The 14,526-nt window shown below is 43.6% G+C and overlaps 1 protein-coding gene and 1 non-coding gene across 8 annotated transcripts in view; one reads left to right on the top strand and one right to left on the bottom strand.

The window, feature by feature from the left end:
* Kiaa2012 (KIAA2012 ortholog) overlaps window positions 1-14,526 on the bottom strand; it is a 110,953-nt gene that overhangs the window by 30,795 nt on the left and 65,632 nt on the right. For all 7 annotated transcript variants that reach the window (XM_074071431.1, XM_074071432.1, XM_074071428.1 and 4 more), the window contains one exon: window positions 4,372-4,509. In XM_074071431.1, the coding sequence (XP_073927532.1) occupies window positions 4,372-4,509 (138 nt within the window). The remainder of the gene's footprint in view (window positions 1-4,371; window positions 4,510-14,526) is intronic.
* Window positions 2,396-2,468, top strand: Trnav-aac (transfer RNA valine (anticodon AAC)). Its single transcript has one exon. It is a non-coding gene; the product is annotated as a tRNA-Val (tRNA).

The following is a 14,526-nucleotide window of genomic DNA, read 5'->3' as shown; positions in this document are numbered from 1 at the left end:
TATAACCTGAATATTTGATGCAATCTTTTTAGTGCATTTTGACTGTGACTTGTCATGAGGGGTCAGGTGTGGAATTTTCCACTTGTGGCATCTTGATGATGCTCAGAAGTTTCAGCTTTGGGGGCATTTCGGATTTCAGATGTTCATCCTGTAAGTGAGTGAAACAGATTGCAAATTCAAATCTCAGCTCTGTTTTTCTGGAGAAGTCATTTGCTTCTCCTCAGCTCCTACAGCTAATGACTATTTTCTGGGTGTCTGCTGTGTGCCAGGTACTGTGTGCTGAGCACTGGGGTACAAAGATGAAAGTTCTATTTGTGGGAAACTCACTGACTTGTGGGGAAATGACAAGAAATCTCAGAGTTGCAAGGCAGTGTGGTAAATATTGTGACAGATTATAACTGGCTTCCAAGGGACCTCATGGGAGGTGAAGCTAAATTAGGCCCAGAGGGTTTGTTTACCAGGAGACAGAGAGCAGGGAAAGGGAGGTAGGACAGAGCCATGAGGAAGCAGCAGGTGCTGGCTGGGGGTGGTCTGGTGTGGCTGCCATGGGGACAGTGTAAATTAGACACTAGTCGGCTTTGCATGGAGGCAAGAGGGAGGTTTTAGAAAAACTGCATTTGGTATATATATTATTTGTAAAAGAAATACATCTTTGATGCTGGGAATTTAATTGGCAGGCCAGTAGGGACCTGGTAAGGAATTTCAAACAAACCAGTGGTACTGAGCTGTATTTAGAAGGAGCAGAGACAGTGGTAGGAATTATAGGCCTGGGATGGGAAGAAGTTGAGTAACAACACTTGTAAACACTAAGAGAGACATACCAGAGACTGGGGTGTAGGTCCTGGCATTAGACTGATTGCACTGAGTCCTGGCTTCTGCACTTTACATCCTATAGACCTTGGGGGTTTCTACAATTTCTCAGTTTCAGTCATGTTTCCCTAAATCTAAGCCTGATAGAAACAAATTATTAGGTGAAAATGGGCTGATCAGGCTGTCTTTAGTTTTGTAAGGAGGTTCTCAACTATGAGAATTCCACATGCAATAACTGAGGAGTAAATGCATCTCTCCATGGCAATGGAGCCTGCTGCTGCCACAACACTGTGCGGGCATTACCTGTCCCATTGTTTGTCTCCCTTTAGATTACAGGCTCCTTGAAAGATCAAGGGTAGACAAGATCTGAGTCCTCAGTGCCCAGCAGGGTCTGGTCCACAGAGGATGCTCAATGTAAATTAGCAGAAGGAAGCCAAACAATTATTGGGAGGGAAAGTCTTACATTGGCTCCATAGAACTCAGATGGGAGTAGAGGGAAGAGCAGAGTTCTATAGGATCAGCAACTCTTTCTGCGGCTGACTAGATGTGTGCACAGGATGGGATTTTCTCGAAGCAGTGTACCAGCTGCTTAGCTAACATGGTAGGTAGTGCTTTTGATTGACTAGGGCTCCGTTGAGGTCTGTGGTAAAGCACTATGGCAGGTGGTTGAGAGCGTATACTCTGGGCCTGTTTGCCTGTGAATCGCCTTACCAGCTTACCAGCTGTATGGCCTGGTACAAGTCACTTAACATCTCAGTGCCTTAGTTTTCTCATCTGTAAAATAGGACAATGCTACCTACTTCTTAGGTTCTGTTTGTGAATTAAATGAGTCCATGAACATAAAGCTTAGGACAGAGCCTAACACAGAATAAGCGCTCAGTAGTGTTAGCATTTGTGAATATTTGCATTTCTCTCTGTTTCCTCCATCTTTTGTATCTGCTGTCCTCATACCCTGTGATGTGCAATTCTTCCACATGCACCAGTCAGACATGAATGAAATGCTGTGTGAACAGGCAGGAAATACACAAATGAAATGTGGGAATTAGTTCATTTCCATACAGCCCCAGGTGGGGAGAACAGCCTATGGACTTTTCTGTGTTCGAACTCACCATCCTGCACAACCCTGAGACTTTGCTTTCTGTAAGGCAGTCACCATGAATCCAAGGGCTAGCTTGTCAGTAGGAAGAAGGCTTCCGTAGGGAGCACTGCTAACACTGAACATTTCTAAAAGAAGGGGTGGTCTTTTGGGCAAGGGCTGGTCTGGGCACTAGAGAGCGAAGGATGTGCCCTGTGAGTCCTGCAGAGTTAGGCTGAGATACTGTTTGTGTGAGTTCTGAGGAGGGTGGGTGGAAAGTGGGCCTTAGGTTGGACGACACTTTTCCTTCTCTACTGTTCTGCCAAACAGTGCATAAAGGCACTGTGAACACTGTGTACAAAAAAATTATTATAGCTGGGCACTTGTGGTTCACACCTGTAATCCTAGCTACTCCGGAGGCAGAGATCAGGAGGATCTGGGTTCAAGGCCAGCGTGGGCAAATAATTTGCAAAACCCCCATCTCAAAAATACCCAACACAAAAAAGGACTAGTGGAGTGGCTCAAGTGGTAGAGTGCCTGCCTAACAAGCATGAGGCCTTGAGTTCAAACCTCAACACCACCACCACCAACAACAAAAAATTATTGTAAAACTCCCTACTCTGAATTCTTATTTTATTCCTTAGCAGTGGTTATCCTTTAACCTACTATGTACTTTGCTTATTATTATTATTATTATTTATGTTTAGCGTTTTTTCCTTGTACTAACCTAGAGCAGGGCAGGAATCTTGTTTTTTTTTTTTTTCTAAATGAATAAATAATGCTAATGGTTATGATATTACTATTCCAGAAAGTACCCACCATAATTCTCCAAGCCCTAGGGAAGAATTAAACTGTTGCTAAGAATAAAGAGGACAGTCTCAGTAAGATAAGTAACAGAGCGTGCCAATGTTTTCTGTGAATTCTTATAGTGACCATTTTTTGTTTTGCTGCCCAGCATCATTCTCCCTTCTTGCAGTTTTAATTGCCTTGTGAGACGGCTACCCTCTCCCCATTGTCAGTCCTGCATTCCAGGCTGGGCCAATGGCACTTCATTTGGGCATATGACCTAAATTGGATCACATTCAGTTCTAGAATGACCCAGGAAAGAAAAGTCAGTGGCCATCTTGCCACCACTGAGAAGAGTTTATCTAAGAGGAAGCCTAGGAAAGTGGGGTCCAGTCACTGGGAGACAACAGATTTTGGACAAATGCATAAATCTTTTTTTTTTTTTCCAGTACTGGGTTTTGAACTATACCCCTTGAGCCACTCTGCCAGCACTTTTTTTTTGTGATGGGTTTTTTTTCAGGATAGGGTCTCACATAACTGTTTGCCCAGGTTGGCTTTGAACTGAGATTCTCCTGTCTCTGCCCCCTGAGTAGGTAGGATTACAGGTGTGAGCTACTGGTGTCCGGCTTAATGCACTACTCTTAATCAAAGTCTCACCTTACCAAACTAGGCTTTGGGGCAACTCTGGATTAGTTGATGTTAGGAGGATGATTCTTGTGACTTCCAAAGACCCTTCCAGTCCACACAGCAATAGATACCACCATCAGCGTGAATTCTGCAAGTGTTTGTTCTCTTCTCCTCTATTTCTGTCTTTCTAAGTCACTTCTTACTAAGGCATGGGATGGTGTCCTTAAGGGTGGTGGGAAGGATCTGAGAGCCTCCTATGCCAACACTGTCTCTGTTCCCGATCAGTTTCTTTGACTCCATGGTCATTTATTTCCTGTTCAGTAAGCTCTGAGGAGGGCAAAGAATGGGAGTACGTGGGGGAGGCTCTAGACCAAAAGAGTGTGTGTATGTGTGTGGGGTCTCTAGACCAAAGGGCCAAGGGTTGCAAGAGGGAAGGTCAACTCACTGAACATTTGGTGAGCACCATCCATGGCCAGGGGCTGGGGCTTGAGGGGTAATTGCAGAGATAGATGAATGACATCCTTACCACAAGAGCACTTAGTACCCTAGCAGAAAGCAAGCTGAGACTGGGAGATCAGTGAGCAGTCAGAGAACAGAAAACAAGGCCAGATATCTGGAAGAGAATCTGCAGCTGACTTCTAAATTGTTAACTCAAGAATCAGACTTCTCCACAGCAGGGATAGCAACTCCAGTTACAGTGGTAATCACCACAGGGAGATCAACACAAGTCACAGTGGTAAACCTGTAGCAATTATGTTAGTTACTGTCAGGTAAAATGAATTACATTTGCCTGTTTTATGAAGTGGTTCAAAGTTATCCTTTTTCCTCTCTATTCCCTGTCCCCCACCACCCAAACCAGACACCCAACTGATTTGTCCCCGATGGCTGGCTGCGATTACTGCCCTAATTTGTTCTTTCCTCATCTGTTACAAACTGCCTATTTTCTATCCCTTCTGATAAAGTAGCAGCACCGAGGGACTTCTGAAGCTGTTTTTGTACCATGCAGAAGTGTGTTAACTGGAATTCCTGTGTATGCATCTATAAAACCCCTTGTCTTCTCAGTGTGAGATCACCTTCAGGAGCGGCGGCATGTCGATATGCAGCTTGCGCGTGTAAAATTCTGTTTCGTTTGAACATATCAGCCCTTTATTTTTACAACTTTGAGGCTCTCCCATCTTCTGAGCTTCTGCCTCCAAGGACTGTGGGGCTCCCTGGGAGAGAAGCAGAAAGCCCAACTTTCATAGGAATCATACACAGAGCAACAAGACCTAGTCCAAATCCCCCAGTATTTATAAAAAGCATTTTTTTCATCATTGCAACACTAATAGCAACACCTACTATATATATATATTTTACCATTAAAGACACAGGAGACACATATGTGTAGAGAACAACCTGATACTGGCTAATATACCCAGAGAAGTGGAAAAAGGGATCTCCCCAGGGATGTAATTGTTTCATTTAATACAACAACCCCATGAGCAGATAAGACTACCCATCTCACAGATAAGAAAACTGTGAGACTCCAAGATGCTAAAACTTCCTCAAGTTTTATGCCATTCAGCTGGCATATGGCAGAGTCCAAGGCTGCTTTTTTTTTTTTTTCTTTTTGAGACCATGGGTTACTGTATAGCTTAGACTGGATTGGAACTCAGGATCCTCCTGCCTCAGCCTCCAGGGTGCTGGGGTGACAGTTGTGCCTCACCACACTTAGCTCTAAGATGCCTTTTTCTTTTTTTGGCAGTCCTGAGGTTTGAACTCAGGGCCTTGCACTTGTTAGGGAGGTGTTCTACCACTTGAGCCTCATTCCCAGCCCTAAGACTCCATTTTTAATGAGATTTCATGATATTTTTATATCTTCCATGAATGGGTATCAAATCTGCTTTGCAGCAATGAAGGTTATAGCAAGATTCCAATTTATTTCCAAACTGACAATGTATTTAAGGTGTTAGAAAGAGGGATTTGAATAATCTGAAAGAGAGGCAGAAGAATGGGCTAAGATAGGAGGCCTGGGGAGGCTCTCTAATCTTGTGGGCCGTGCGATCTGTAGTCACAACAACGTGTAAATGATTTCATGTTTCAGAGACTATAATTTTGATCTGAAGTTATCTTCCAGCCCATGTTGTCCACTGCATCTTGGGTGATCTTCCCAAGATGCAAACTGACCATATTACTCCTCTGCTTAAAACTTCCAAAGGTCACTGCCTTTAACATGAAGCCAATGGGCTTAAAAGGTTTACAAGGCCCTTCCTGTCTGGTCCTGAACTAACTCTCTGGTTTCCAATCATTCAACAAGTATTTATTGGGCTTGTGTGTGTGGTACTGGGGATTGAACGCAGGATTTTGTGTTTACTATCACTTAATCCAGGCCCCCAGCCCTTTTTGCTTTAGTTGTTTCAGATAGGGCCTCCAACAGACAGCCTCCTACTTCCATTTCTCAAGTAGCTGGGATTATAGGTGTGTACTACCGCACCTGGCTTTGAGTGTCTGTTATATGCCAGGCAGAGTGAATATAGCAATTTACAATGCAGATGGCAGCCTCCTCATGCAGAGTGCCCTCCATTCCATTGAAGGGGAAGAGAGAACGAAGAAGGAAGTGGAGTGAAAGTCATATCTGCAGGTGATTCATGATATGGAGAAAAGAGGCAGAAAAGGGTTGAGGAGTAGCTGTGATGAATGGGGAGTCTGCGACTTTAAATGTGGGAGTCAAGGAAGGACCTGCCAGAAAGTGATGTCTGGGTGTGGCTCAGAAGAAGGTGGGTTCCTGGGGGCTATCTGTACCAGCGCTTGTGTCACTGCGGAAAAGCAAAGGCACAGGGCCCCATTAACACTGGAGTAAGACTTGAAAGGGAACACTTGCCCTCCTCTGACTCATTCTCCAGTTCTGGCTTGTCCCTGCCCCTGTGACCTCTCAGAGCTCCATGAGGGCAGGAGCCACAGCTGTCTTATTCCCATGTCACAGCAGTTCCTGACTCAGGGCTGGAATATACAGCTGAGAAGTACTTGACCTATAGAATAAGGGACACAGAGTGAAGGACAGCAGAGGTGGCTGATGGCCCACCTCCCTCGAAATGGACAGGGGCAGTGAGCTCACCCTCACAGGAAGTGTAGTGTGACCTTCAGAGGCCTGACCTCTGCTTCACACTGGCCCCTCATTCCCAGAGAGAAAAGTTATTTGTTATTTTTTCAGTGCTGATTTGCTGGGGTCACATACATTAGTGTGCTGTGAGATCACCCTGGGTGGGGATTTGATCATTTCCATATTTTCTAGGAGACTCACTCGGACGTCCGTCCGACTCTCTGGGCAGTCATAAACTCGCCTTCCCATAGCATTTCTCCTATGGGTAAGCGTTCACGAGGAATTAACGGTTGGGTCTCCACAGCCGCCATCATTCTAATGAACAGCCACACCCTTCTCCTTTGTTTTGCAATGTGGCTAGAGATAAAGATTTTTTTTCTAGACAAACACATATCCAACTTTTTGTCTCAGCCATATATCTGACTAGCTTCTCAGGCTGAGACATCCCCTTCCCTTTTCTAGATTAAATGGAAGCCTTTGGTTCAAGCTCAAATCAGACAAAGCACTTAAAGCTTTCTAGCCACCACAATCTTGCAGGAATCATTGGATGGAATAGAAATCAGGTAACAATGATTTGAGGGAAATTTCTCCATTATCCCCAAAGATTTTGTGTTAAGCCAGAAAACAAAAGGCACAGCCAAAACCAGTTCCAATGGCTGGAATTACTTTAACTATGTGGGGCTCAGAGTGAAGAGTGGGAAGTTGAGGGCTTTGAGAAAGTTCCTCCAAGCCACTTGACCTGTAAATCTTTCTCTACAACTCTCTTGACTGTTTGCCTCATCTCCCTAGTGTGTAGGGGCCATCAATTCCAGCTTGGTGGAATGTTTTCAGTGAAGTCTTTACAGTCACTGGAATGTACAGTCCTGATTTTGCTTATTATGTTCAAGTGTTCTGGCAAATAAATAATAGTGAAAGAGAGTCTGGGAAATGGGAGGGAAAAAAAGACAAAACATATAAAGAAGATACTGAGAAGTAATGGTAAGAGGAGCAAGAAGTCAGAAAGTTAAAACCAGGAAAGCAAGTCATGTGCTTGGGTGGTTTTGCATTTAGTCATTAAGCTGGTATTTATCCGGTGACTATCATATGCCAGACAAACAAGCACAAAGCTAAGCAGGGTGATTTTGGAGGGTGACTCATCTATGAAGACAATGAAACAATGGTAGGATGGAGGGTGACGGGGAGGTGAAGGGTTGGTGACTTGCCGTGGTGTGGTCAGGGGAGACCTCTCTGAGAAGGTGACATTAGAGTCCAGACTGGATGACAAGAAGGAGCCAGTCCTGGATGGAGCTATCTTTAGAAGTCGGTGCGGTCTGTATGTCTGTGGTCTGATTATTTGGAGGTTAAACTCAGGCAGGAGGTCTTTGAAGAGGAAAGTAGAGTACCCAATTGCCCCAGCCTTCTGGATGTCATCTCTGACCTTGTGAGCTCCCCTCTGCTCTGAGGGGTAGAACAATCAAAACTGACCCTTGTAGCTCTTGGATATATTGAGAGCAAAGATAGCAGGATAACCAGGGATCAAGGTCTCCAAAAGTGTAGGAAGGAGAAGAAAACACAAAGCTAGATGCAGGTAAGGCAAATGGGGACCAGAAGAAAGCAGAAATGCCCGAAGCTGGTGTTTTTCTCCCCGTATGCACACTTTGTTGAGAATGACTTAAAAACTGATGGAAAGGTGAGATGTTTAGCAGAAAATCAAAACCCATCCCTTCACCTATATTGTACTGTAAATATTTTAGTATTTTTAATGTTCTGCTAAAAATACCTGGAAGCCTTTCCCTTTAATAAATGAAACAATAAAGATTAATGAGTTAATTTGGTAAAGCTGATTTGAATTGCACAGAAGGCATTGCGTAAGATCTTGGCATTAAAAAAGTTATCTGACATTTAAAAGGAGATGGCTGTTAATGAATTCAAGAGCTAATCTTATACTCTGCAGAGCAAGCCATGGAAAATCCAGGATTATTATCTTGCTGTAAACATAATGTGATTCAGTTGAGCTATCAAAAAAAAAAAAAAGGTAGCAATTGGCTGTGTACAAATATCCATCCCTTAAAGGGGATGTCCATTAAAATTAAGTAAATATCTAATCGTTTCCTTTCTTACTCTTGGATTATAGTATCTGAGCTGCATCCCCAGTAATTTTTCTCCCTCCTTTCAATTTAGGTATTTGGAAGGGTCACTACCACAAGTTGGCTCTACAAATAGATCTTGCGATGTCTAAGGAGATGAGATTCTGGACCCAAGCAGCTACATCCCCACCCATGGGTCCCATAGAGTCACCAAAGACAAGGATCTGTCCTGTAGGCCTCCCTCAGGGCCTCCTCCTGACGTCTCCCACTCCTTCTAATTGGGGTTCCCCACTTTTGTAGCTGCCGCTTAATGGCTCCAAGAAGAGCTCCTGCCCCTCATTAAGGAGGCTGCAACACCCTGGCAGTCTAACTGCCTCCCACACAGCTCACAATTTCTTGGGGCTGCCAAGAGTCTCTGGGAACCTGTGGGCAAGTTGAGCTGGAGGAAGAAAACAGCAGGAGGAAAGGCTTGTGTAGCCAAGATCCGAAATGTGTGGGTGGAATGGGGGACACACCCACTGTTATCTTAAAGCATGGGGCAGGTGGGAAGGCTTTTGCCCAAATTCTTACGAGGGCTTTCAAGTTGTCACATCAACTCTCTATGCACCCAGGGCATTTGTCCCTCCTGTCAGCAAAGAAAAGGAAGAGTCAGTTTCCCCCTCTGAGCACCAGACTCCCCCTTCTTGGCTGAGACTTGTCACTTCATTCTCTTTGGGGACTCTGAATCCTGGTGGTGAAGGGACACTTAAAGAGATTTAGTTCCGGGGGTTGGAGGGTGGGAGGGGGGTGGGGGAAAGAAGGAGGGCTGGAATTTGAACTTCTTCCTCCCTCTACCTCCAAACCACCCCAGGCCAAATCCTGGAAAGGGCCACCTGTGCCTGGGGCTCTGGCTACTGTCCCTGTGTTTGGACTTCTCGGGTCAGTTATTTCTTCCTATGGCAGCTTATGGACTTAAAAATGCAGTAGAATTGGGGACATAGGTGGGGCTTGGAGGTTCATGGAACTCTGCTGGCTCCCCTGGCCCAGTTGCCTGGAGAGATCTGGAGGGCCAAGCTTCAGCTTGGGTGGGGGATGGACCCTAGCCTATAGCAAGGCTGACCACCCTGACTACCCCTGCCACATCTGGGGCTCCATTATTAAAACTTTGTCTCTGTCCAGGTCTCCCTGGCCTGGGGAAAGAAGAGTCCTCCAGCACATAGAATGCCACACAGGGCACCTAGGGTCTCAAGTCATCAACCCATCCTCCCTACACTGCCTGTTTCCAGGGAGCAAAGGGTCCCCAAGCCACATCGTGCTTCCACCCACCACTAATGTGCCAGTGGCCCCCTTGCTGGTCACCTTGGGTTCAGCCTGCTCATCTTGGCCACCTGAGATCCTCAAGGAAATTTGTTGCTGGCAAAATGGGCTGAGTGGACAGTTTTAGGGAAGGCTCCATGAGTAGGCACGGTGGATATACAGTCTGGTTTTTAGCTAAGGAAGAGCTTTTGTGTTCCACTCCTCTCAGGAATTTTGTTCTCCATCACTTTATATCTCAACTCTATAAAAGGAGATTTTACATCCTCCTGAGTGTTCAGCAAATTAGCCCATTAACTAACAAACATCAACCTAGGAAAAGAACACAGAATCCTACCTTTGTGAGAGGCTAGTCAAAAGTCATTTTGGCAACCCCCTAAGCTTTTTGTGCCTCAGTTTCCCTACTCAGAAAAAAGGTTGTATCTCATTGCTCTTCTCAAGGAGATTTTGAATAATGAAACACAGGACACTTTAATTGCAGAACTTCTATTATCTGGACGTAAATCTCATCCATGAATTCTAATTGATACTGTCCTCAATTTAATTAAGTGCTTTGTTGACACAACAAAATCATTGTTTATCTGACTTAGTGGGAACTGGAGGAGAAAACTTTTGAGCCAAAAGAGTGAACTGCTCTGCCCCTAGGGAGGTAGCAGCTGGAGTTTTCTGTAAGGGGGCACCTAGCTGTACTCAGGCTGGAACCTCACCTGAGTTTGGGCAATGACACATTCTAGAGATGGGAGGGAGGTGGGGGTGGAGGGTAAAGCCTGGGGAATCTGAACAACTCCTAGCTCCTAACTGTTAGCTCCTTCTAAACTTCAAATTTGCACTCCAAACCCTGTGACTTCTTTGTTTTGTTGGGTCTGGTGTCACTTTTCTAATCTGATAACCAACAGAGGGAATCTCAACTTTACATTGATTTTGCTGTAAAAAGGTTATTTAAAATCAGTCACTTTTACACTAGAAAAAAACATTGCCCATAGTGTTTTGATTCCTACCTGATCCATAAAAACTTACTTACCCTACCACTTATCAGGACTATGGAGTTGAGCCAGCCTGGAAATGCTTTATCAGAAGAGGGCTGGATGAAAAAAGAGAAAAATGTTCTTCCCTTTTCTTTCCTGCCCCTCTCTTGCACTGGGTCCTCTTGTCCTCTGAGTTTCAAGTTCTCTTTGGCAGCCTGTACTATCGGGTGCGAGCCCTGACTGACCCAGTTCCTTGCTTCTCCTAGACCTTTGGTCCTGCTCCCTTAGGGAGAGGCAGAAAAATAATTCTTTTTAAAAAATTCACAATGAGTTATGAAAAACCCAAAAGAATCTCTAAGAGGCACAACTTTAAGCAGTGAAGGAAGGTAAACACTCCAGCTGGCCCAGAGGATGCTGAGAGAGAGAAAGGGGTGCTGGGAATTGGAGATGGATAGATTGACCTATAGTCTTCCTTTTAATTATTCCTGCTTTTCCACTTCTTCTTTTCCATGTCTGAACACTAAGACTGTATAAAGCTCCAAGTCCTGTTTTATAATGGCTTTCAAGGCAGAGGACAGGGGAATAAAATAATAGCAATTATAATTTATTGAGGGCTGCCTTACACTAGCATTGCGCTAATCTCTTGCCATGCATTGTTTCATCTAATCCTTGTCATGACCTTAGGAAGGAAATATTATCTTTTACCCACAAGGAAATTGAGCCTCAGAGAGAATAAATAACCTGCCTAAAACCACACAACCAATAAAGAAGAAGTTGGTATGGAAATGAGGCTTTACAGGATTTCACAAATCTTAGGCCTCTTTGTAAGGGCAGTTCGTGTGTGAACGGGGCCCTACAGGGCCTGACATCTAATTCCGTATGTGTAAGATGGGGATAATAACTGTACCCATGACAGGGCTGTTGTAAGGGAGATAATCTTAAACCCCATACATAAACCTCAAAACCATTGGCTGATATTGTCTACCATTCAAAAAGACCCTCTCAAGGTAATGGGGAGATAAATGTTAAGATTTGTGGGTGGGCAACAACAGGTGTTGGCGAGGATGCGGGGAAAAAGGAACCCTCTTACACTGTTGGTGGGAATGTAGACTAGTACAACCACTCTGGAAAAAAATTTGGAGGCTACTTAAAAAGCTGGACATCGATCTACCATTTGATCCAGCAATACCACTCTTGGGGATATACCCAAAAGACTGTTACTCCAGAGGCACCTGCACATCCATGTTTATTGCGGCACTATTCACAATAGCCAAGTTATGGAAACAGCCAAGATGCCCCACCACTGACGAATGGATTAAGAAAATGTGGTATCTATACACAATGGAATTTTATGCAGCCATGAAGAAGAATGAAATGTTATCATTCGCTGGTAAATGGATGGAATTGGAGAACATCATTCTGAGTGAGGTTAGCTTGGCTCAAAAGACCAAAAATCGTATGTTCTCCCTCATATGTGGACATTAGATCAAGGGCAAACACAACAAGGGGATTGGACTATGAGCACATGATAAAAGCGAGAGCACACAAGGGAGGGGTGAGGATAGGTAAGACACCTAAAAAACTAGCTAGCATTTGTTGCCCTTAATGCAGAGAAACTAAAGCAGATACCTTAAAGCAACTGAGGCCAATAGGAAAAGGGGACCAGGAACTAGAGAAAAGGTTAGATTAAAAAGAATTAACCTAGAAGGTAACACCCACGCACAGGAAATCAATGTGAGTCAATGCCCTGTATAGCTATCCTTATCTCAACCAGCAAAACCCCTTGTTCCTTCCTATTATTGCTTATACTCTCTCTACAACAAAATTAGAGATAAGGGCAAAATAGTTTCTGCTGGGTATTGAGGGGGGGAGCGGGAGGGAGTGGAGTGGGTGGTAAGGGAGGGGGTGGGGGCAGGGGGGAGAAATAAACCAAGCCTTGTATGCACATATGAATAATAAAAGAAAAATGAAAAAAAAAAATAAATTAAAAAAAAAAAAAAGATTTGTGGGTGGGTACAAAGAGGTTCACTTATTACTCTCTTTACTTTTACATGTGTTTGAAATTGTCCGTAAGAAAAAGAAATTAACTAGGCAGGTAATATGTGTTATGAGCAATCAACAGATCAATAAATGTACCCATTGGAATAAATGATTAGTCATGAAAATTCAATAAATAAAAGCCTTGATTTTGTAATGAAAGGCAAAGCCTTCCATTAAATTCTTTAAATTGTCTGGAGAGTTATGGGGTGAGCAAAGTAATCCTGTGGGTAAGGTTGGATCAGAAAATGAAGTTTGCTTAGATCCTCAAAAAGACTTTGAATCAAGTGCTACAACCAAAGCACTATAAAATGGGTTGGGGGGAGGGGAGAGAGGAAATTCTGTGTCCTAGAAAAGACAGCTGATATTCACTTTAGAAAGGACTAGTCAGACTGGCGGGGTAGCTCAAGTGGTAGGGCACCTGCCTAGCAAGTGTGAGGGCCTGAGTTCAAACCCCAGTAGAGAGAGAGAAAAAAAAAAAATGAATATGCACTTCTCTCCTTCTCTCCTTCTCTCCATGGGAAATACAGAAAGTTGGGACCAATCCTACTTAGCTTCACAAAGATCTCCATGTTCCAAGTGTGCATGTGACTCAAGCTTTTCCAGAGAGTGAAATACCTAGTACCAAATGGCAACTATCAGCAGGCAGCACCTGGAGACTTCGAGAATTGTGGGTTTTCCTATGCATTCTGAGTTTTTACGGGTTATGAATGCTCTACGACATGAAGTCCTTCATGTTAATGGAGAATTTTATTTGTCAGTTTCTTTTTAGTGGTGTCCATGTGCCAGGAACTGTGCTAGTCACAAGGGGTACAAGGTGGATTAGGAAAAAAAAAGTTTGTCTTTAAAACTCAGTAGTTTGTTCTTTTAGATGATAGTTTGACAAAAGGTTAACCACAAAGCAGGGTATGGGATGACTTGGAAGGACACTGAAACAAAAGGTTACTTTTAAAACTTGGCACAAACATAGTGTGTCTACAGGTGCACATGTGAGTTTCTTGTCCTGAAAGAGGGAGGTTTATAGGAAGCATGAATAGTGTCTATGAAACCCCCAAGGAAACAGATGGGGTACACATAGATTTATCCAACTCAAATCCTAGTGTGTTATAATTACAAGTTACTCTCTGAAATCCCAAAAGGGTAAATTTAGGATACATAAGATCAAATAATTTATACTGTGGTAAACTCATGACACCTGAATTCCAGAGATAGTAAAGGTGGAAATAGAAGTGGCTTGGTGAAATGAGAGAAAAGGACATAATTGCACTATAACAGGATTTGTAGGACACAACTGAAGTCCTAATCCCTACAAAGCAGGAAAAGAAAACACAAGATAAAGACAGTGAGAAAGGATGTTTGCTCTCCCAGGCTGGAGGTAGACTGAGCAAGGGGAGGAAATTGACTAAGTGAAGGCTGGTGGATGCTTTCTTTTTTATTTTAAACAAAGAGATGCAATGATTCTTGGGAAATCTAATTAAGGTTTGAGTTTGTTCTTTGACATGCTTACCAACAGGCTCTCTGCCCTGACAGCTCTATAAGCCAGTGGGTTTGGGGTCCCTCTTATCCCAATCTTACACAGATGGACCTGGATGGACAAGAGAGTTTCATACTTGAGACCAAACTTTTTGGAATAAGAGACAAATTTATTGTCCCTCTAGAGTCAGAAGGATAAAATGTTGAAAAAGGGTTGAGATTCTAGAAAAGTGAATTTTGAAGGCCCTAGTCAATAGCCTAATTAAGAACCTAATTGATGTTAAACGTTTTAAACGAACAGGTTTTTTTTTTTTT

Source organism: Castor canadensis, chromosome 4 (genome assembly GCF_047511655.1).
Source record: "Castor canadensis chromosome 4, mCasCan1.hap1v2, whole genome shotgun sequence".
Classification (NCBI taxonomy): domain Eukaryota; kingdom Metazoa; phylum Chordata; class Mammalia; order Rodentia; family Castoridae; genus Castor; species Castor canadensis.
This window is presented reverse-complemented; position numbering and strand designations above follow the sequence as displayed.